Source organism: Chinchilla lanigera, unplaced genomic scaffold, assembly GCF_000276665.1.
Source record: "Chinchilla lanigera isolate Chin_1 unplaced genomic scaffold, ChiLan1.0 scaffold00014, whole genome shotgun sequence".
Taxonomy (NCBI): domain Eukaryota; kingdom Metazoa; phylum Chordata; class Mammalia; order Rodentia; family Chinchillidae; genus Chinchilla; species Chinchilla lanigera.
This window is the reverse complement of record NW_004955415.1, coordinates 18421008-18446005: the sequence shown is the minus strand read 5'-3', so window position 1 is coordinate 18446005 and position 24998 is coordinate 18421008. Positions and strand designations below refer to the sequence as shown.

General features: G+C 37.7%; 1 protein-coding gene across 1 annotated transcript in view; it reads right to left on the bottom strand.

Moving 5' to 3' along the window:
• Window positions 1-24998, bottom strand: part of Plcb1 (phospholipase C, beta 1 (phosphoinositide-specific)) — a gene marked incomplete at its 5' end in the record, with an annotated part of 704492 nt that overhangs the window by 469094 nt on the left and 210400 nt on the right. Inside the window, 1 exon segment of the mRNA XM_005380862.2 lies at window positions 14005-14073. Within this exon segment, the coding sequence (XP_005380919.1) occupies window positions 14005-14073 (69 nt within the window).

Genomic DNA, 24998 nt, shown 5'->3' with positions numbered 1-24998 from the left:
ACAAATCTATTATGACTTTAAATGTTGTACATACAGAAATAACCACTAACTTTGTTTTTCTTTAAAAATGGAAAAAATAAGGCTCTTGTCACACTTCCACACTATTTCAAATGCTCTACAGAATCCTTCAAATACATTAGTTGACTTATGAACTATCAAGGCAAACCATGAAATTTTGAGCAGCTAACCATAACATTAAATATTGAGTTTGGTTTGCTATTATTTAGACAATTATTCTTTTAACATATTTTCCAAAAGTTCTTTCAATGACTAATTCCCATAAAATAAGTCACTCACTCTTTTGTTTTTAGAAGATATTATCTTTTTCAATAGTCTATATACAGAGTTTATATGAAAGCATTATTCTATTTTTTGTTTGTTCCTCATTTACTGCTCTCTTTAAAATGATAAATAAATAAATAAATAAATAAATGCTCAGCCAAAAAAAAAATTCTTGAAAACATAAAATTTAGTTTTCCTTATTCAGCTATTTCACATTCTTTGATATATGTGTCGGACAGAACAAACATAAGGTATTGTAAGATAATTTTATTTAGATTTTCTTTTAGTATCCAAATTTGAAAGTAAAATTATGTAGACAATATCTTCTAAGCAATCTTTGATCTTCAAACAAGGAAATGATTAATACAGAAGCATGCTTCAAAGCCCCATAACATAAAATAAATCCTTCTCATTAAAACCTCTTCTAGACAGCTGAGATATGACACATATAATCACGTTAATAGTTGTTTGATTTCTCAGGTCACTTGTATGTTCCCCAATCCATGGTATCAAAAATCTTATTAAATAATTTACACTATGTTACTAAAAGGATGACAGCAAATATAATTTATACCAGATTAAAAAAGACTTACCTATTTAATTTCAATTAAAGACAGTGAAACTTAATGTTAATTAACATTTGTAAAGGGAAAAATTATTTTGGGAAACAATCTTCTATCAGTTATTACCTATCCTATTTTAAGAAGGGAATTTTTAAATTGAAATTTAAAAATTATCTTAGTAATTTTTGAAATATAAATAAATAAGTTCTTTTGATATGCTAAAGAAATCATTAAAAGTAAAAAAATATATATCAGATAGTAAGAATCTTCCATAATGCAGATGGTAAATGCAAGTATCTAGGGGAAAAATATGCATATGGCTGATGTAGCAGAATTTAATAACTGACACCAATATGCAGTCAGTGAAGCATTTATGTGAATCATTGGATTTCTAGTTTTAAGAATAACCATAGCTAAGCTGTGGATTTAGCTCAGTGGCACAGCGCCTGCCTGGTAAGCGTGAGGTAATGAGTTCAATTCCCGGTACCAGAAAAAAAAAAAAAGAATAACCATAGCTACTACTTATGAAGTCCCTGCTTTGAAACATATATTATTGCCTATAATCTTACCAAAATAATAAAAAATAGTTTTATGAACTTCATTTTATGGATGAGGAGATCAAGATGTGGATAAATTATGTGACTCAACCCTGGGTAACGGTAGCAGAGCCTCTAAACTACTGTTGTCTCCCCCAGTCAGGACACAGAGAAAAATCCTCACTTTCAGGGAATTAACATCAACTTACATTTATGTGACTCAACCCTGGGTAATGCTAGTAGAGCCTCTAAACTACTGTTGCCTCCTCCAATGAGGACACAGAGAAAAATCCTCTCTTTCAGGGATTAACATCAACTCACATGCAACTAGAGAATCAAAAAATCGCTTTCTTTTTGTTTCTCTTACTCTCTCTGCCAATAGACACACACACACAAACAAACACACACACACATACACACACACAAAGGAAGAATCTATGGCTTTTAAAAATTATCTTCTACCCACTTTTTAATCTAACCTCAGTTCAAGTTACAACTTGACCTAAGATTCCTCTGAGAAGGCCAAGAGCTATCAATTTTATATAAGTGATAAGATGTGAATCTCCAATCAATCTCTGAAGACTACTGTCAGTAGGCATGGAATCCGACACTTAGCAGTGCACCAGGCACTGGGATCACCTAAATGCCAAGCCAGATTCCAGGAACTAAGAAAATGCATGAATAATTTTACATTTTGAAAAATTTGTGGATAATATTGATGGGTTTATGTCATCAACTGCAGCTCAAACTTTGAAAAAAAAATAAGATGTTAATCCAAATACTTCACCTTCAAAATTTAAAAATAACCCATAATATAATACAAGACAAAATTCAATGGCTTTACAAGATTTAACAAGGACTTCTCTGGTTTAGATCACCTAAGAACTTGGGTAATCTAAACCAGAACATCTTTGAGTAGCTAGCCTATTAAAGGACAAATGTCACTTCTAAACTGGAAATACAAAACATGGTGTGATTAACTTCATAATAACCAACTAGAATATTTGCTCCTCTGAATTAACAGAACACTAATCTTGTGAGACACTTGTGACAGAGGCCCATAGTTAAAAAGACAAAAAAGATAGAAAAAAAGACTAAATCCATGTCTAACACATCAAAAGCTGTGGGAAATACTGTAGTAAAGAAATCCAGCACTCCTCAATTTTGATCAGATAATACTTCCTCCATTTTCAATTTTTTTTTAATTTGGTCCTGGAGATTAAATCCAAGGCCTCTCACCTGGTAAACATGAACTCTACCCTGAGCTATACACTAGCCCACACACTTGATCTTATAAGACTTCTATTATTCCAAGGCATTTACTTGAAGAAACACTGAGCTGGGATCATTAAAAGTATTCTCTTTCCCTAAGCAAAACTGGAGTGATTTATCATACACAGTGATAGTAATGAGCAAATTCTTCTTTTAGCTCCTCTAGTCTTACCCAAAATAGGAAGGTCTTGGGTACAAATTTCCATATACAGCAGCATCTGGGTGCAGAAGTATCAAAGACACAGAGAAAATATGTAAGGAGAGAATTTTCTAATCTACTAGTCCTAATGATTTTATTTCACAGTAAACACCAACAAATATACCACTTAATTAGCTAGGTTATTCCAGCTCCTCAAAATCCCTGTGGACATTGATTTAAGTAGTCTTAGATAACTTGAACTTTGTGATTGATGAAGATCTACCAAGGAGCAGGTATCATAATGCTGACACATCCTGGAGCAGAGAACCACACCCATGAGCCACAAATTTTGCTCATGTCTTGGTCCTGAATTTTTAAACCTCCAAGACATGAGCAGAATTCGTGGCTCATGGGTGTGGTTCTCTGCTCCAGGTTGTGTCTTAAATGTTGAGTTTTCACATGGTAGAAGGTGGCAGGGCAAAGAGGCTAGAACCATTTGTGAAGTTTTTTTAGGGGGGCATCTGTCCCATCCATGGTGGAGCGATCCTTGTGACATAATCCCCTTCAAATGCCCCACTTCTTAATACTACTGAATGAATTTAGGAGGGGACATAAACAGTCAAACCACAGCTCTCATATCATCTGAAAACTAGCACAGTGCTCAGTTAACTCTGGTCTGAATGCTGCAAAGGAATTGTCATGATGAGCTCCACATTTTTAGAGTATTCCCATTTTAAAGTTCTTCTTTTGCTAAATCATGTGTCAAATTACATCCCACCATTTTCCCGTTTCCCCAAAAGTCGAATACTTGAAAATTACTTTAGAACCCAATCTCATGCATAATTATCTCTCAGTCTCAATGAGTGCTAGGAAGAATAAACCTGAAAAGTGAACTTAAAATAGGTAGAGAGGTAAATAAAATGAGTGAGCTCCTAAAGTCAAACACGATTTGTGTCTTATTTCCAACCATAATCCAACTCACAGGATAACTGTATCAGCAAGCATTATAATTTGCAGAGAAACTTCCTGGGATCTCTCGGCTGATGTGTGCATTGGGCTTTGAATCTGGGTCTCTTTGACCCCCAAATCTTGTTATCCTATTTCAAAGCTGTGCTTTGGATTCTGCTTCAGTGGTTCATAGTGCAGAAAAGGATACAGACATGTTCTTAACTGAAAGTAAATGCTCTACAATTATTTTGATTGTTGAGAAAAATCTATTTAACTGTTGGCAGATCTAGACAGTTTTCTAAATAACAACCACATAAGATTGCCATAATGGTTTTCTGGGGGCAGATGTTTGTCTACAAAAAAAATTATGCTCTAGATTCATTTTTCTATAGATAATACATAAAAAGCAGATTTTCATAGGTAGGTTTAAATACCAGAGGTACAAAAGTATAAATTTCTCAGTGTGAAGTAGTACATGCAATTCTGCTATAAGCAGGTAAATTATGTAATTTTAACTTACTTTCCCCTATTAAAATACATCTCATAAGCATCACTTACACCTGTTAAACATTTGATAAAATACATTCATAACTATAGTTTATGTATTTAATACATACAATGGAGTTGTAGTTGTGTTAAGCACTTTCCATGCATTTAATCCTCGGGTCCTCACAACAGCCAATAAGATAAACATGGAGATTGTTCTATATTTCAGCTGGAGTAAGTCTTACAGATGTGAAATATCTTGCTTCCTACTACAGCTTGTAACTGAAGGACACGGACTCTCAGCTGTTTGTGCCATTTGTTTGTGCACCTAATGATGACTCGTTATTATGTCCCTAGGAGGCACAAAGATACATGTTGGATGCTGCAGGCATACGAAAATGAGTGCTGACGATACACAAACAACATGTTCTGCAATAAAGCCACTTCCCAGAAGCAATAATGCCTGTCTCTAAAATGATTCTGACTGCAAAGTTCTATTCACTTTGACAATGATATTGATTATAAGGAAAAAAATCTGCTTGCACTTCTTGGGTCAACAGTGAAAAACATCTTACAGCGTTACTCCTTGAAAAGATGTTAAATCACAAAGTTGATTTTGTAATTCACGAGCAAATATTACTATGGGCTGAACTGTGTTTCTTTAACATTTATACATTGACATTTTAACCTATAGTGTCTTAAATGTACCTGCATTTGGGGATAGGGCTTTAAAAAGATAATTACAGTAAAATGAGGCCAATAGGTGGGCCCTAATCCAATATGTCTTGCTCTTTATCAGAACAGGAAACTAGGACATAGAGACAAAGGGAAAACCATGAGACACAGAGTGAAAACAGCCATCTGTAAGCTGAGGAGAGATGTCTCAAAAAACAAAAACAAAAACAAACTGAATGTCTGTTGTCTGACCCACCCACTCTGTGGTACTTTGTCACAGAAGCCAGAAGAGACTAACAAGAAAATGATGGGACATTTCTTTGCTTTAAGCATAGTGGTTAGGTTTAAAAAAAGACTAGAATGAAGACTAGTCCTTCTGACAAGCAAATTTTGTAGGAAACTTCTCAGTACTTTTCTGCATAAACTGACATATTTTATTTTATTTTTTTCATGTTTTTTATTTTAAAGAGAAAAAATAAAATGACAAATGAAAAAACAAAACAACACAAAAACAATAAAAACGATATAGAATTTCAAAACAAGATGATAGGAAATTAACAATGGTATCACTGGAATAACCTGTTTTATAGACGAGAAACCATCTGTTTAAGCTAGGACTCTTCCTATTTAGAGTAATGGTTCTCAAACTTGGTTGAACACCAGAACTTCCAGGAAGCTTTAAAGAAAATATGGTGGTGCCTGGCCTCTACACCAGACACTTTATTTATTGATCTGGGTGCAGACAGAACGTCAAGATTTTAAAAACTCCCCAAGTTCTTTTCATATCTCTAAATTAGAACACAAGATTGAAAGTCCTGGCTTGGAGTACAAGTCACTACAGAATTTCAGAAATTAATATCTATATATCCACAAGATGGCGTAGTTTTGCATTTGAAAGAAGAGAAACTGAGACATGTTTCCAGAAGGCAACTCTGACCAATATATGTAGAACAAATCCATCTAGATTGAAATTACAAGAGTTAGAACCAATGATAAAACCATTTCAAACTTCTGCAAAGACCTCATGTTTAGTTAATTCGTGTTATCAATCCTGTCTTCACAAAGGATCTATTCTGGGTCACAGTGAAAATGTTCTTGGCTGTCATATCTCTTATCTTCTGTTTACCCCTTAGCAGAACTTTCCCCTCTTCAACCTGTGGAGAGCCTTTTGAACTCTTAGCATCCTCTTAGCAATAGGGTACCAAGACAGGTAACGGCTATCATTAAAAAAGAAACAAACTCAAAAAATCTTGATTCAAGCACAGGTCACCACATTTTACAGTGGGATGAAAATACATATATATGTAACTAATGCAGACTTTGCTCAAATGCTCAAATTTAACAGTTGATAAGATGCATACCAACCTCTTCTCAAATATAAGAAATTATGTCAACCTCCCAGAAAAGCCTTAGCATAGCTGAGATCGTTTTTGAAAAGGTAGAAAGATAATGATGAAAAGGTAATCATTAGAGAAGATATTCTATACTTTAATGGTATCTTCTAAGAAATTCTCTTCTTCACTACTGAATGGACATGAGGGGAAAGGGCAGGCAGAAAAGCCAGAAGAGTTTTGAATGCAAATTTCTACCAAGGGAGCCATTCCTTAACACTCCCACCTCCGGCATCCTGATATTTCTGCTACCAAATCTCCAGCTAGTTATATAAAGGTTTTTGTTACCAAGGAAACCACTGACATCTATGGAATTTAATGAACATAAAAAGGAACTATGCCATATAATTTACGTCTGAAGATACATGTGAATAGCTGTCAATACCATCACATACACAAATTTTTATCCCTACTTGTGAATTTTTAGCCCTACTTGGCTCCATTTAGCTACGATGCAAGTAAGCACATTTATGGAAACAGAATGACAAAAATAAAACAAAAAATTATTGCCCATGTTAGGTAAATTAACAGCTGGAACCAATAAGAAGGCCAAAGGTTGTTCTCGTCAGCAATCAAGTGAAAGAAGAAAAATTTTTATTGTATAAAGTGATTTCTTCTTTCCCAATCTTCAAATATCTAAATCAAATGTTATGTCTGTGGTTTCACACAGGAGTAAAGTGGTACAGAATAAGGGAAACAGCTTATAATCAGCAAAAGAAGACAATAAATAAAGCACTCATTTTAACTTCAGACCCCATTGATGATTCATTGAAACCACTGTTGTATGACATCCAAATAAGAGCTCATTATGAGATTTGTATATTGGCATCCAGGCTCTATGATGAGCTAGTTCAGATCTGACAACCCTTAAATTAATGGCCTACTTTAATATTAACAACACATATATTCATGATATAAGAAAAACCATTTAAAGATTACATGAAGTGGTATCCTTAGGAAAATTACAAGCGTGCAAAAGTGAAATTTCAGTAGAAAAAAAAGTTCGAAGCAAATTCACTCACTATTTGACTATTTTCTTCTTAAAACACACTGTGAGGTACCTAAGAAATGATTTCTTCTGTCTTTTCCATCCTCAATGGCTGATTCTTTTTTTAAAATTGTGGTAAAATATATAGCATAAAATTTACCATCTTTTGTATTTAGCTCCATGGTATAAAGTTCACACTGTAGCCCAGAAATCATCAGTGTCCATCTTTAAAACTTTTTCATCTTTTTAGACTGAAGTTCTGTGTCCTTTCAGAGCAACCCCTTGCATTCTCCCCTTTGGGTGGTCCTGGTAACCATCATTTCACTTTTCCTATAAAATTACCTATTCTGGATACCTTATATATGAATGAAATAAATTATATCTGTCCTCTTCTATCAGGCTTCTTTCACCTAGCATCATATCTTCAAGATTTATTCATGTTGCACCATGAATTTCATCCCTTTTCTAAGGCTGAGTAATGATAGTTCACCTGAAGTGTATGTTACATTTCGTGTATCCATTCATTCACTGATGGATATTGGGATATAGGTATCTGTTTGAATTTCTGACTGAAATCATTTTTGGCATGTACCATTCTCAGTTTCTTTCACTGGCTCCTAGTAAGCTCCTCGAAGTTGTAGGCTAGACGCCTGACATCTTAGTTTTCAGAGGTTCTTCTTTGATACCTACATTCCTCAGGCAACCTCACCCAAACTTTACCAACAGTTGCATCTGCAGGGCCAATCCTCTCTTGTTCTCCATATTTAATATCTTCTCAACATCATCAGGTAGAAACCTTTCATGAAACTTTAAATATCCAAAACCGAACTCTGGATTTTTTTGTTTAAATATGTTTCTTTCTTCTTTTCCGGCTCATGTGGAGGCACTCCAACTGTCTTAATTTCCTAGGCCAAAATACTAATAGTCATGTTTAAATCTTTTTTATATATATAATACATACATTTATAACATTAGCAAACCCTATGTCTACATCTACAACACATACTCAGATGTTGTCATTTTTAAACACTTTCTACAACTACTACCATGTCAAAAATCATCACCACAGGCCAGCATGTCTGAAAAAGCAAGTTATTTGGTATCCTTTGTTTCTTCCTTTGTCCTTTGTAGTCTATTCTCAACTCAGCCAGCAGTGATGCTTTTAAATTTTTGTCGTTCTTCTTTCAGATGCCGTCTCACTTCCATGGGACAAAAAGCCCAAGTCATTAGCACGGTTTCCACCACAGCACCATTGACCTCCTGGCCATTCCTCAAAACATGCTATGCAAACTCTTACCTACAAGCTTTTGCTCTTGCTGGAATCTCTGCCTGGCTCATTCTTCCTCTGGTTGTTCACCTAGTTCTCTCCCTCACTAAATCCACGTGTGTACTCCATTGACTGCATCTTATCAAGTATGTGCTCCACGATGGCTCATACAACAGAAAACCTGTCCATCATCCAAAGCCTAAGGTTCTCTTCTCCTGCCTCTTCTCAACGGGATTTATCTGGTCTTTGTCTTCCCCTCCCCATGAGGTTCTGGAACCTATTCGCAGGGCTTGAGCTCCTGATGTACACTGCTTTCCAACTCTCCGTCCAGTGACAGCAGGTGGCGAACTTAAAAGCTCCACTATACCGGTCCCATCAGTGCTAAGTAGGACACAGCATGGAGAGCAGCATTATTTGTTCTTTCTGTTCACTGCTGCTGTTCCAGTGGCTCAAACAGTGCATAATTCATCACCCGATGACCACTTGTCAAATCAATAAAGAATGAAATAAAAAAAGCCACCACTTTCTATAGAGATTAAGAAAGCAAACCCTAATCAATTTTTAAAAATTAATTTTACTCTAATGTGTCTTGTGGGGTTCTTGTGATGCTAAACACCATTTAGAATTTAATTGTGACCTAGATGTTTATAAAGAATCCATATTGAAATTAACACTGCATGTATGAAATAAACCGTCCATTACCAGTTAAAAGGAACTAGTAGTCTGATAAGCATATGAAGCAGTTTTCTTTGTAGGCATGAAACAGTTTGAAAGTAAAACTGAAAAATATTTTCCAAGGATATTACCATGTGTATCACTGAAGGCCAAATGCCAGCAGCACATAGCTTTCATGTAATAAAGTTGGGAGAACTTCTGCACCATGAAGTTGCTACTTATGAAGTCCAGTGGAGAACCATTTTGAAGAAGTCATGCGTAAAGTTTGCTTTGACATAAGTCATTCCTCCTTTCTGTTTGCATACCATTTTACCTTGGCTAGAATGTGACTTCTGTATGTTCACCTGGCTTGACATGATCATAGGAAGCTTTAGGTTTTATCAATTTGTTGCACAACCATTTTAGAACTGGAGAGTTGCGGCTTGATTAACTTTTAGATTTAAAATTCAGAATCCAGGGATAAGAGAATACACAAGTAAAACCATGTACCTCTCACTCCCATTTCACAGAGGAGGTAAGAGAGGCCCACGCAGAAGCCACAATTAAGGACACTGAAGGCAAGGTTGACACCCAAATCTGTATCTCTACTTTCTTACTTCATCGACTTTTGAACAGACCTAGGTCTCAGTGCATGCCACGAATCCAGAGGATGACCATGTTACCATTTTTAATAGCACCTTTGAAACTTTTCTCATATGGCCCATAGTGAAAAACATACTTGGTGTGTTAACTCAGAACATATAGTTGTGTACATGAAAAAAGTTTCACACAACAACTTGGTGTGCCAAAGACTGATACTTTTAAATCTAGTCCATCCTATTTCATTTCATTAGCGTTGTGTGGGAGCCACTCAACTGATCTTCTGGATCAGAAACTATTGGTAAATCTGAGTAACAAACACTTTTTAAGGTTAAAAAAACACTTGAAGGGACAATCCAGGGACTGCCCTTGCTGTACCCTTTACAGCACCGACAAAATGCATGTACCCCAGCACTTTGCCCTTACACACACTTCATAACCCTATGAAAGATGCAAGAAAGGGAAAAATAAATATGATTTAGACTGTAAAGGATAAGATTTCTTTCTTCTGGTTTTTACATTTGTATAAAAGAATCCCAATGCTTTTCCAATTCGAAATTTCAAAATTGGTTGCTTGAACAAAGGCAATAAGAGAGAAAAACAGATCTGGAGTTGTATGTCCTGTGTTGGGACTCAACATTTAAATTCATTAACAGGGCAGTGCAGGCAAGCTTCTCCCATTTCTTTAAACATTATTTCAAATCACAGCAGGCAGAGAAAACAGTTCATTTTCCACTAGATGTTGAGTTTTACTGGAATGAGATGCTGTGAAAAGCAAAAATAATATGGGTACAGAGATAAATATTTACAGGATGCCTGGGTATTCTGATAGATGTCTGCTCTACAAGTGATCTTTCTGCCTTCGTGAACTAGAAGCTTTACAGGATGTCATACGCTAATCTGTCCTCCTATTAAGCTGCCTGTTAGTCCTGCATTTCTCAGCTTCCCACAGTCTGCATCGACATCTTCATGTTTCTAATCTTCTACTCGAAGTTCTGCTGCTTTTGTTTCAGGCATTTTCTGTTTTGTGCTGGGAATTGAACTCAGGACCTCAAGCTTGCCAGGCAGGTGCTGTGCCATTGAGCTATATTCGTGGCCAGTTCCAGACATCTTAATGGTGTCCTGTCTGGCTGTCCCCCTGTGCCATAGGGCTTTCCTCAGCAAAGCATTCTGCTGTAATCATGCTGCAAGATGCCAGTGGACAGTTAGGCCCTCCTGTAGCCCACAGAGTCTGAGGAATGAAAAGGGACCCCTCTCCAAAACATCAAAGCCAAGACTCAGGAGAGAAACAGATGCCCAGCAATGGCGACACTAACTGAACTCCTTAATGGGACTTTGCCTCAACCCAGCATGTGCATTGAAATTTGCAAAACATTCCAAATATTTCCTATAAATTATGCTTTTATTTATCCATTTTAAGCTGAGACTTTCCTTGTCAACTTAAAGACTTTCTAATTTAAGTGAATGAAATGAAAATGGACTCCTGCAAATCTGATTTGAAATTTTAAATAATAAGAAAGAAAGAATGAGAGGCTAGGGGGACAGTTCAGTGGCAGAACACTGGCCTGCCATGCTGGATACCCTGGGTTCAATCCTCAGCATTGCAAAAAAGATAACAACATAGCAGCTAATATCTAGTGAATGTTTATTAAATACCAGCATAAGTTAAAGTAATGGTGCTCCAATTTTGCTGCAAATTTGCCTTTCAAAACTCTGATGTCCACACCACATCTGTATTAGCTAAATTCATGTAGCACCAGAATCTTTGGAGAAAGGAAACAGGCAATTTAAGTTTCCCAGGTTCCATGAGCTGGTAAAGTTGAAGACTCCTGTGGGAAAGCTTTGCAAATGAATTATTTCCTTTACTCCTTATAGCAACCCTATGAAGTACTTATTATCATCAAGAAGCCTATGTGGAAGCAGTCTGAAGCTCAGGAAGCCACACAGGAAACCTTCCACGGGACCAGGCTTTAAAAATATTACATTGAGGAGGCCTTTCCACACCAGCAAGGAAAAAGAGAAAAAGAAAGCCCAGAGAGGGGCTGGGGATTTAGCTGGGGCTGGGGATTTAGCTCAGTGGCAAAAGCGCCTGCCTGGCAAGCGCAAGGTCGTGAGTTCGGTTCCTGGTACCGGAGAAAAACGAAAAAAAAAAAAAAAAAAAAGAAAGCCCAGAGAAAGCAACTGGCACCCCAAAGAAAGTGTTAAAGGAAACAACAAAACCGAAGTACTCTGCCTGTGAAAAGTCTGTCCTCAAGAGTAGCATTTTAAGATCTAATAGTGGTTTATCAGCTGAGCAGAGCACAGATGTTACTCTGTTCATTTACCAACATTCAATAGCCATTTATCAAACCACATCCATAAACGGAACACTTAACTGATAAGCTAGCTGTGTACTGCAGTAAAAGAGACAGATTCCAGCCTGAAACTCTCCCTGTGGCAGGAAAATTGACTTTGACTACTGATGCCAGAGACACAGCAGGGTCTGGTGTGGTGTAGACAACTGTCTTTACCCAATACTGATAGCAAAATTTTAAGTTAGGCTAATCAACTTGCATTAAAAGACAAATGTCATAGCTAAGTTATTGATGTCTTGTGGTCCTAGGAACTAACAAGCTTATGTGAAATTTGGTTGAAATGCTGTTGAGAGAAGAGAAAAAAAGAGTCTTCCCTACCCTAAAAACTGTGAACAATTCTGAATAACAAAAAGCATTAATTATAAACTGAAAGAATACACCATTGAAATTCCCTATCACTAGGACATGAAAAGTAATGGGGCAGTTTCAGTGGAACACTTTTGGAAACCTTCTCGAAACAGGTTGGACTTCTCTTTCTGAAAGGTTTTAGTGTTTGCATCTTACCATACATTATTCTGACCCTTTCAGCCCCACTCTGGCGTCAGTGTGTCTACCCTATGACAGAACTGGCCAGCACATGGGTGCTTCCATGTTCCACCCCTGCAGAATAATCATCCCAGGTAATTTTTTTTTCTTGTATCTCCAAAGCAACAGATCATTTTGGATGTCAGAGAAACTATTTTGACTTTTAAGGGATAACACAAAGTTGTGGGAAGGCACTCAAAAAGAAAATCGCTAGTTTCATATCAACTATGGAATGAGGCACCGTGCTCTTAAATGGCAGCTGTGCTTATCTTTTTGCTAATATACACTCTACTAGCAATGAAGCATTTAAAGAACTAAAATTGAAATTTGATAAAGAATACTTTTCAACCGTGACAGCAAGTCAACACATCTGCTAGTAGCCCCTGTCAGGATAAAAAGTATATATTGTCTTCATCCAACATTTCAATGTTCAAAAAAATACATAAACTGCAAACCTTTCTTTGAATATTTCTTTAGCAAGTTTTTCAAACCAGAATAAACAATATCTCACTCAGCTGATCTGAAAGTCTGCTGGTCTTCACTAGTAACATTTTCACAATGAGACTATATGATTTGGCTTCATGGGTAGAATTATTTTAATTGTATAGCAATTGAGCTATGGAGAAACTTCATTCATCCTATCTAAAGGTTAGTTCACCTATACTTATGAAGCTGAAAGATATTTTCCATCTTAACCATGTAAAATTAACCAATACTGGTTAAGTACCATTTTTCCAAAATGCTTGGGATAAGAACAGTTTCCAATTTTGGATTTCTTCAATTTTGGAGTATGTGCAGTTACATAATTAGTTACCTTGGGGATAGTACCAAAGTCTAAATACAAAATTCATTTATGTTTCATGTATGAAATTCATCTTATTCCCATAGCTTGAAAAGAATTTTGTACAATATTTTTACTGCACCTATATTTTAATTGCGGCCCATCACACGCGATTGGGTCCAGAGTTTTTCACTTGTGGTGTCCAGTTGAGGCTCAAAAAGTTTCTAATGTTACAGTATTTTGGATGTTAAGTTTTCCAATTAGGGATGCTTAACCTGTTACTTCAGCAATGTTATTTTTTTTTCTCAAGCAAAAAAAAAAAAAAAATTAGAGGGCTTAACATAAACCCCTGTGTCCACTGTCCATATGTTCATTCACAGATTCCATCTTTTCATAAAAGTGAAAGTGATTAGGGCATCCTGGCTTCTGTGTTTTACAACATCTACAACAGAAGAACTTTTAATTGGGGCGATTAATTGATATCATGACACAGATAAATAATCAAGGCAGCAGCTGGTATGTGCACACCGCTCTGCTTCCTACCTTGGGAGCCTTGGCATGCTTCCCACACCTGGCATCCTTGACAAGGCTGAGATCTAACAGCTCCGTCTCCTGGAAGGCAAAAATGGGAAATTGTTAAGCAGCGATACGGATCTTCTTTCTGTGTTTTATGTCATTGACATCACTTTTAAAAAAAATAATATTGTCTTGAGACTTGCCTGCAGATTTCTCTGCAGTTGGGATATTTTTTCCCTTTTTTTTTTTTATCACTTCTCAGTTGAATTGGGATGGAAATAAAGATTGCCAACTGCTAACTGTTCAATTCAATATATAGTCTAATACATTTTGAAAGAATGAAGCACATGTGTGAGTCCCTGGTTGATCTTCCAAGCCATTCCTAAATCACGAGGCACCAGGCCTTCTTGTTTCACAGCTGAAATATAATCCTGGAAGTCACAGGATACGGACAGGGGTGAGGGAAACTGAGGGGATGTCGGTGGGGATGGAGGCTGAGGGAGGTAGATGGAAACAGATGCTCACATGCACACCTGGCTTCTTGGCTCAGAGCAAAGATACGGACCTACCCTCCTCACCTCCAGCCGCTTGCACCCAAACCTGATTCTTAATCTTCACATTTATTTAGTACCCATTATAGAACACTTACAAGATGGGCGTTACTCTAGGGTATAAGGCAGATAAGATATGACTGCTGCTCTGCCTTGCCTTTAGGTCGTACAGTAAAGAAATATATGCATGCAGGATAAGAGCAGATATATCAATGCCAAATCTAAAGTTAACTGGTATGGGAAGTCAGCAGAGAAAATACAGTTTTCCCCACAAGAGCTCCAAGGAAAGTTCGTGGAAGAGTCACTAAACTTGGAGAAGAGAGGTGGAGAGGAAGACAAAGGGCTCAATGCTAGTGACTGGTACAATGCAAGCAAGAGATCTAGGCAAGAATAGGCCAGACTGAGAGGAGGATTGCTGCAAGTTCGAGACCAGCCTGTGCTACAGAGTGAGTTCAAGGCGAGCTTGAACTGCATAGTGAAACCCTTTGTCAAAAAACAAAAAAACAAAAAAAAACCAAAAAAACAAAAAAAAAAAAAAGAAAAGAAAAAAGAAAAAGGAATACACCAGAGGTTTGGGATAAACCATAGACACTTGAAGACAGAGAATGTTGCAGGGAAAGGGGGTAGGGAGAAGGACTGAGAGGCATCCAAGAATAAAGAATAGCAAAACTGTAGGCACAGTGACAATGTGGGAAGGGATTCATGTGGGCACATTCAGTATTCCATCTGAGTGGAAGTTAGGTGGTGTGAAGAGAGTCAGGGTGATGAAGAGAGAGGGTGAGAAACTCTAAAGTCTGCCTCAGGACCTGAGCCGTGAGGTTTGTGACAAAGTGTTATTAACTTATACAAAGGGCTTTTTCCCCAGCCAATCAGAACTGAAGCATAACCAGCTGAATGATACTGGACAGCGGCTGTGCAACATGTGTTTCCTCAAGAATGAGCCAGGTGGGTGCAGATATCTAGTTGTTTCCCTCAGGACAGACAATCAATTATAATTCAGCTGCCAAAGACCCCTGGACAGAGTGCCTACAACTTCCCACAGACTCTGAGAGCCCTGAGTACCAGCTACTGATATTCCCAGGCAGCTTTTTCAAACAGTTCCTGCCAACTTCAAATGTACGGTGCAAAATTATCTAATTATTGTCCTAAACTCTCAGAACAATAAGGGTGTGATGTGGGTAAAATCCCTCCCATGGAGCTTTCTGCATAACTAGTCCAACAAAACTTCTCTCTGAGGGATGGAGGCAGACAGGAAACTGGCCCTTTTCTCTTACTCTGCTTCATATTGTACGTTTCCTTATCCATATTTTAGAGAATCTCTGGAACCACCCTATGCTGTATATGGCCCTTTGGAAATTCTCCCCAACCCCAAGTTATGTCACATGACAGGTGGCAACCAGATAATGCCCTTCAGGACAAAACTGTAGTATTAAACTTCCTCTATGGCCACCCAACCACCATAATGAAAGTACTCAATGAGTGTTAAAAAACAGCAGCACCAACTGGGGACTCATTGCTTCTCATAGGTCAGTGGATCATAGCGCTTTCCCTGGAGAAGAAGTAGAAAAACTCCAGGTGAGAAAGTTGAGCATCTGCCCCAAGTTTCTTTATCTGCACAACAACAACAATCAAACCATTTGCAGGGGAGAAGAAACAGGAAGTAAACCAAGACAAACCACAAGATTGGAACCAGGGAGAGACTGACAGACAGGACACAAAATGAAGGTAGGTAGGCAGGCTGGTGGGTGTGGAGGTAGAAAGGGACAGAGGAAAAGGAAGAAATATAAGGGCTTTCTATTTTTCTCGAAAGGACTCAAAAGCATGGGCAAAATGATAATACATTTTGGAGATACTAGTCTGAGAAGGTCACCTAAGTGGAAACGCCATCTATTAATGCATTATAGCATTATTTGCTGCATGCTGACAATGGATCAAGTATAGCTAGTACTGAAATGACACTACTAATGCAAACAAGTTATCCATCTTGAAGGACTCAAAAACAAGCCAATGATAACTCTGTAAAGGAGACACTTCATAGTGCCTATAAACATGAACTACAGAGGATAGGACATCTTTTTATCCAACCCACAAGGATGAGGAGGTGTTTGCCAACCTGATAAATTCGTGTGTGTGGAGGGGAGAGATGATTTTGGAGAGAAGAGAAGCAAGTGCAAATGCACAAGGGCCAGAGTTGTGTACAAAAAACCACAAGGCACTGGGATGTGCGGCAGGGATATCTGGAGAGGAGTGACAACTCGTGCTCCTCACAAGCATCCTCCCTATGAGTGTTATAAAGCAGTAATATTCATGTTTGATTTACTTTTATATATATATTATATGATGATTTACATATATGTAGGATAAAGTACTACACACATGATACAACATTTTCTATTCAAAGAAATTCCTCCCAGTTGAACAGACAATACTCTAAAATGTTACTTATTTGATTATAAAAGAACTTACAGTGTTCATTATCTGCAAAATAAAAATCTATGTAAGGAGATAATGAACACTGTTTTCTACTTTCAGCTCTGGAGGAAATGTTCCTTCCCTAAACCACAGAGGGGTGGTTAAAGCCAGCTTCCCTATGGATTCATTCTGATACCACAGAACTTAGAAACCTCATTCCCCCGCGTGTAAAATTGTGCGTGCAGGAAAACCACCGCAGGCACCATCAGTATGGGTAATGTGGCATGGGTTAGACCCCGGTGGAAAAGCTGTTCGTGGATTCATTTGGCTAGAAAGTGATGATTAAAATCGTGTCTCACACTTCTATTAACATGGAAGAGTTGCCCCTCTGGGGTTTAAGTGCATCTTTTTTCCTCCTCCACTAGGAAGAAAATGAGAAACTCAATGCACAGACCCACACAAATGTTACTTGGGTCATTAAAGCTTTTTCTAGGTTAATTTTCTTGTGTTAATAGTTTTAACAACCCACTGTCATTATGCTAACTCAGTGAAGTGATCCCTTTTGCAGTTCACTGAAGAGTATTGTTTCCTGTTTTGTAGAATTCGCAACTCTTTTGCTCCTTTCATTAACAGAGGGAGGTCACATGATATCGAAACATAAAATCTGAGTATAAATAAGGACCCTGAAATGAATAGAGAGCATCAACTGTACCATCTATTAAGTGATGATGATAATACCTTCCATGATCAGTGGCTTTCAAAGTGTAGTCTCTATTAGCATCCCCCCGAAGGCCTGGTGAGCTATACAGAGAATCTGAGCCCCTCCCACCACCATTCTTGGTCCACTGAAGTTGGGGCAGCTCTGGGAATCTGCATCTCTAATAATCCTATAGGTGATGCTGATGCTGCTGGCCCAATGGCCACATTTCAGGAAGTGCAGATAGGCACACACTCATAGGGTTGTTGCTACAGGTGCCCACAATTGAGGAAGCTATGCATCACTTGCACATTATATTTCTTTCTTTAGGGAAATGTCAAAAATATTACATCTCCTGAATGTAAAAGTATGAGGAGTGGTGAACAATCTAGGCTTAAACTTGGCTTAACAAAAGAAAAGTGCCATCATGTTCTAGTTTTAAACATTCTTTTGTATAAAATTTTACCCTGTGTAAAATTGTATACAAAGGAATTGCAGGTAAACAGCTTCATGTTAAAGGACTAGAGCAACCACTGAAAGCATTTTATGTCTGCTAAAAGTGCTCCACAAATTGGCCTTCACACTATAGTTAACAAAATTGGAGATCTTTTTATAAAAGTGAAAGAAAATATATGTTTTCTGTGACTTCTGAACTCATCCAACAATGGAAAGGGGTTTGGGATTTACAATGGCAGGGGGTCTACCTAGACAAGCAAAGGAAGAAGGCGGTAAAGGACACCTTTATTTCAAAATCACAATGCAAAAACTGTAAGTCACAGTTCTAGGATCCCTATGTATGTTCTGAAATGCTGAATATTTGTCCCTTGTAACAGATAAGAGTGAATTATCAGTAAGCAGGGAATGACACAAGCTTATAATCCCACCACTCTGGGAGGTTGTGGTAGGAGGATTGCAAGCTGAAAACCAGCCTGGGCAACCTAGTGACTTAGTGAAACCCCAAGAACTTCAAAACCAAAGGCGTGAATTAACAGTTATCAAGGCTTTGGGATAGATGGCGCTTCTTTTTAAAAAAATTTTGAATGAGTGATAAGAAAATTGAGGCTTGCAAGCTACAGGCAGACTCAATGATCTCTGATGTTTACTATTCAGCAGAAAGATTTCAATCCATCAACCACAAACCTACTGTGAGGTAGATGAGCCATGAAATCCCCTGCAAAGTCAGGGAAGAATACAATTTAAAATTCGACTCTTTTAGAATACCAATTTCTATGCGGTGTTACTAAAGCCCATTAGTCACCCAATATAAGAATGTGCTTCAAATTCACACAATACACAATCAGAGCAGCAACTACAGTCACAAACATTTCATACAGAATATATTAATCTTTGGGTGCACATGGTGTGATTACGCATACCTCCACATGGGGCATACCAAAAGTAGAATAAATTAATATATTTTACTGATTGCCAACCATCTTTAAAAGACCCAATCAAAACACTATTTTACAGTCCTTCAATTAAGAGGTTTTAATTTAAAGGGAACCAGATGGACTTAGACTCAACTCTTTGTTCCTTAACTTCATTCCATTCCTGAGGGAGTGAAAATCTGTAGAATGTAGCTCTCAAAAAAGAAAATCCCTGCACTACCTTCCACCTGGTCTCTCATTTCTATTTTCCCCTAGGCATGGCTTTGTCTTTTTTCCACAACTTGAAAAAGAGACTCAAAGTAAGAACCACCAATGGAAATGAGATGCATGGGTTATCAAGAACAACTACAGCACAGAACAGAAAAGGGCAACACATCTGGATTTGCCTATTTAAAAACAGTTAGATCTACTGTAATGCAAATTTTATAAAGCTAGAGGCACAGGCTGCAAGTGCCTTATTGCAGCTGTCACTTGATATTAACGCAGTATTAAGCAAGCTACTACAGATGCTTGTGTGCTCCTGATATCATTTGTCAAACACAGATGCTGAGGCCAGCAACATCTTCCTTATGGGGCTGCTGCAAAATTAACCAAGATGTTAAATTAAAATCTCCATTTAGCAAGCAGGTAGTAAAGCATACACATAACTTCTTATGCTTCCAACACTCCAAATTCCAAGTGAAAGGCAGAAGGTCCTAGTAGAGGGTTTGAAGTTGATAGGTTGAAAGATTTTCCTAGGAGAAAAACACGCACTGCAAATGAAGAGAAAAAATATCTAAAAACCGAGCAGGTATTTCCTGAAATACATACAGATATTTCATGAAAACTTGAGACCAGAATAAGAGAAGCAACTTCTACAGAAAACTAATTTCACTTTCATGTGTCATTAATTAGATGTAAAATAAGAAGTGGGGTGAAAAGAAAGGAAGAACGTGAGACTTAAGCTTGAACTGTAACTACCTACTGACATGGAGTTTCTGGCCTTGGCTGTGAAACTCTTGACAAAAATCTCTTTCATCTCCCTTTGTAGAGTGCTTAACAAAGAGTCCAGCATAGAGGCTAGATTCTGTCTCAGTTTGAGGAAAGAATGATATCCTGCTGACCATAGTAGGTGCTGTCTGACTTTGTTTCCAACAGAAACACAGTATATAAAATATCCAACACATTTATCTTTACTCAGAAAACCAACCAGATGCCTAACTGTTACAAGCAACCTAGGGCCATAAAAAGTAGGCAGATACAATAGTGTAAACTAGGTACCCTACTTTCAGGGTTAAACATAATAGAATAAATGGGAAAAAAAGAAAAGTGGGGATCAATGTCTTTGTATATTTCTGTCCTATTCCAGGGTCTGATAGTTGCCCTGGGCCCTACTTCCAAATTGTGTCCCAATGGTACTGGCAGGTATATGGTAAATAATGTGTCTACTTTTCATTTATTTTCTTCCCTTTCTTCCTTCATTGTCCACTTTCTTTGTTCCTTTCTTATAGAAATAATGAATCTACCAATGTCTGGAGTTCATGTATTCTTCCCAAAGCCAAAATTTATATACAGGAAGAAACTAGGTCAAGAAGCCAGTCAACATCTCCAAAGATGCTGCTTGGCAAGGTATAGATTTTGTCAGTCAACTGGCTGGATATCAGGGAGGTAGGAAAAAAACATGAAGCCTATGAAACATAAGGGAAGGCCCAGGATATAGCTCAGTGGCACAGCACCTGCTTAGCAAGTGTAAGGTCCTGAGTTCAATTCCTGGTACCAAAAAAAAAAAAAAGAAACAGCAGGGAACCATAGTGGCTGTTCATGTAACATCTATGGCTAAGATGTTGCCTGTGGGAAACTTAAGAGTTTAGAAAACTCAGGGGGTGGGCATTTAGCTCAGTGGCAAAAGCGCCTGCCTGGCAAGCGCAAGGTCGTGAGTTCAGTTCCCGGTACCGGAGAAAAACCAAAAAAAAAAAAAAAAGAGTTTAGAAAACTCACCATCATTCTTTCATTTAATACATTTTTCTTGAGGTTCTCCAATATACAGACCTTCAGCTCAGTACTGAGGATATAATGATGAACAAAATGAAATTTCATGTTGGCCCATGGAGAAGACAGAGTACATTGTAGGTCTGGCTTCAGCAAGTGTCAATCTACAAGCAGAGTGAGTGCTGAGAGAGGGACAGGGTACTACTGGAGGTGCCACAGGCAGAGACATGCTTCTGGGAGGTTATGACAGTGATCATTAAAGAAAGGAGCAACAAAAGTAGTGACTGAGTGGGAAAGGGTGGTCAAAAAAAGAGCTATGTGAAGGCCTTAGAGAAAGAAGGAACAGGACATGTAAAAGACAGAAAGAGGTTTACTGGAGTAGGTTGAGTGTTAATGTCTACCTACATAAACGGGGTGACCAGTGTAAGGATTTTCCCAGTCATTCTAAAAGTAATCAAAGTTGTTGCAGCACTTTGAGTAACAGGCTGATATGACCCGATGTTTATTTTAATGGACCACTTTGGCCTCAAGGACACACATTTGTCCTTCAGTATCCATGCATGATCAGTTTTGCACCACACAAAAGTCACTAAAATTCACAGATAGTTTTTGCACATGACCTATGCCCATCCTCCCATATACTTTAAATTATTTTTGAATTATGACAAATACTAACACAATATCAATGCTCTGTAAATAGCGGTTCTCCTGTGTTATTCAGAGGATAATGAAAAGCATGAAGTCCTTGTTGAGCAGACTCTGTTACTTTCTTTTAGAACTTTTGATGCGTGGTTGTTTGAGGATGTGGAACTCAGGCATCCAAAGGGCTGACTGCGCTTTTGAAGTTGCATGGGTAAGACTTAGTTCCAGTTCAAGTTGTCTGGAGTGGGCTCAAAGGGAAAAAAAGTGCAAGAAAGCAGAGAAGAAGCAGAGGAGGAGGTGGAACACAAACCCAAAGACTCTTAAATCATAGGCACCAAGAGTAATCACATCCAAGAGGAAGGAGCGTTTATCAGTGTTGAAAGCTGTTCGGAGATTGAGTCCAAACAACAAAAACTGTGAAATTATTGTGATGAGACTAAAGTTTCCTATCACTAAAGGAGGCAAAGTCAAACAACATATGTGTAATCAAGATAGCAATACTAATCATAACTATCAGCAAGAGAAACCGACGATGTGCCAAGGACTGGAAGAGATAGTTCGCAGATGTGATCTCATTGGCGTCCGCAACCACAGTAGTGCATCACTGGTACTCCTCCACTCTGCAGCCTGGAGAACTAGCAGAAAAGTGGAGTGACAACTGCTGATCAACTGGGCAGCTTCCCCAAAGATCCCAACATTTGGACTGCCTGCATGTAAGTAGTAGGCAGAATCCTAAGAGGGTGCCGTGCTTTCTGCTCCATGATATGCTTGTCTTTGCCTATCTTACCCCCTCCGTTTGTACATGAACAGAATCTGCAACTTGCTCCGAACCAACAGAATATGGCAAAGGTGAGGAGATTTTCCAGGTATTATTAGGGTTCTCAAGAGAAGTTAACCAAGAGAAAGAGACCCTAGCCTTTGAAAAGAGGCTCTAGAAATAAGGGATTCAAAGCAGCAGAGACTCCAGCGTGATGCCTATGTTGGGTGCTGTGTAAGAAGATGAAGGCCTCTAGGAGACAAGACCGCCAGCCCTACACTCTCAGGGAGATGAATTCTGGCAACAATCTGAAACCCAGCCTTGAATACACCTTCACCATGGCCTTGTTAGATACCTGATCCACTCAAACTGTGAGATGGTAAACGTTTCCTGTTTTAAGCCATGAATATAATTGTCATTAAGCAATAAATAACTTACAAACTATTCCCGTTATGTCTGAGTTCTAATGAATTCAGTTCAGAAAGGAGCATAGATAAATTTACATACTTTGGCGTCCAGCCAAATATAAAAATGACTGCAGTGCCATTACCGTCCTCCTGCCCCAATAGGAACAACTACTGTCATACAGCGAGAAGAGATCACAAATGAAGAAAGTGAATCCCAGTTGCTCACGATCACTGAGACTGGGTAGAGGATAGAAAAAGGATCCATAGCTCCCCAATCTTTTTTTCTAAAGTATTCTTCAGTATTGATATGGTACTATAAATACTAAGTGATACAAATGAAGGGAAAATCCACTTGTCTTTGTGCATGCATAAGAAAGACATAATAATGAATAATTATTATGCAGTAACTATATAATAATAGTATATAATTTAATAATAAGAATATAACAATAGTATATAATTTAATAATAAGAATACAACATATAATAATAGTATATAATTTAATAAGAACATAACATTTAATAATAAGAATATAATAATAGTATATAATTTAATAATAAGAATATTTTCAGAGGTTATGCCTGCACAAGGCAATGTGAAATGTATCAGCAGGTTTATAGTTAATTTTTTCTTTGTAAATTACCAGGTGAGATAGTTTATCCATAATTGTTCAATAGGCAAATTTTCTCATATTTTTCTTCAGCAAGCTGAGAAATTTTTATATTCTCATGAGAATAAGATATATTGTCAGTTAAAAGCTCAATGTAGCTAAAACTATACCCTCAGCACCAAAACTTTACCATGACATAAAATTAATATTTCATCATCACAACATTTACAGTCTAACTGGATGCATCTATGATTCTAAGGGGAAAATTGCCATACCTCTTTAGTAGATTCTAGAACACATTATACTAGAGGATATCATTAGCCAATTTTTCAAACATGATGAAAGAAAACCAGACAAATTTTAAATGATAGTAACTACCTTCACTTTAATGTTCTTTGTCTGAGATTATAAAAAACTGGGGGGGAAAAAACTCCATGATCACCATGGAATGTCTATATCTATTGTAAAGATGAATAACATCCAGCATATTTCAAGTCTTTATGAATAATATGTTTTACTTTACTACTTATTTATTACCAAGCATCTAATGGTATGATTCAACCGTTTGGGGAATGAATGATATTGCATTTGTTAAGCCTTAAAAAATAATCTCAGCTACACTGATAAACATTGCCTTCTCACAATTTTCTATTACTGCCTGTGCCAAGCAAAAGTACTTATAGAGCCTAATCAGATTAACTACAAATAGCATCAATCATTTTGCAAACAGTTTCATAAGAGCAGAAAAGTATCTTCATGAATATTTCGGGTGAGCACAGAATCTAATTTTCATAAAAGGTCTTTTGAAAAGAAATATGGAAATGATATAGATTCATAAGGCAAACAAGCTGTTTCCACTTGAGAAGTCCAGATGATTTAAATGTAGCCAGATTGTCCCATTGAGTCATCTAAAATGTTATCTCTGCTTTACACCTATTTCACTATGGTTGAACAGCCAGCCACGCTTTTTATCTGGCAGCACAAGCTGCTTCTTTTCCCTCGATCTTACTTAAAGATATTATTTGGGTTTTTTTTGTTTTGTTTTTCTCCGGTACCGGGAACTGAACTCACAACCTTGCGCTTGCCAGGCAGGCGCTTTTGCCGCTGAGCTAAATCCCCAGCCCCTTAAAGATATTATTTGAACACAAACATTTATCTATTTATATGGCTTACATTCCTTCATTGGTACAGACTAGTGGTTCTCAAGTGTGGTCACTTGACCAAGGACATCAGTGTTACCTGGGAGCACATGCAAAATGCAAGTTTGTCCCTACTCTAGACCTACTGTACCAGAACCTCTGGGGTGGAGTTCAACAATCTGTTTCTTTAGTAAGAATCAGGGTGATACACATACAATCCGAATTTCAGAAGCTTTGCCCTAGATCTGAAATGGAGACAACCGCAGTTGACAAAGAAGACTAATTAACCAGGGCTGGAACTTGTAGGACATTAGGACACTTGGACAGGCTACCTAGATCCACTTATAAAATAAAAGCATCACAGTCCTGAGAACAGTGACAGAAGTGGTGATCAAACTGTCTAAGAACAGTCTTCTTGTTTAGGAGTAGCACTAGTATCACTGTGGATTA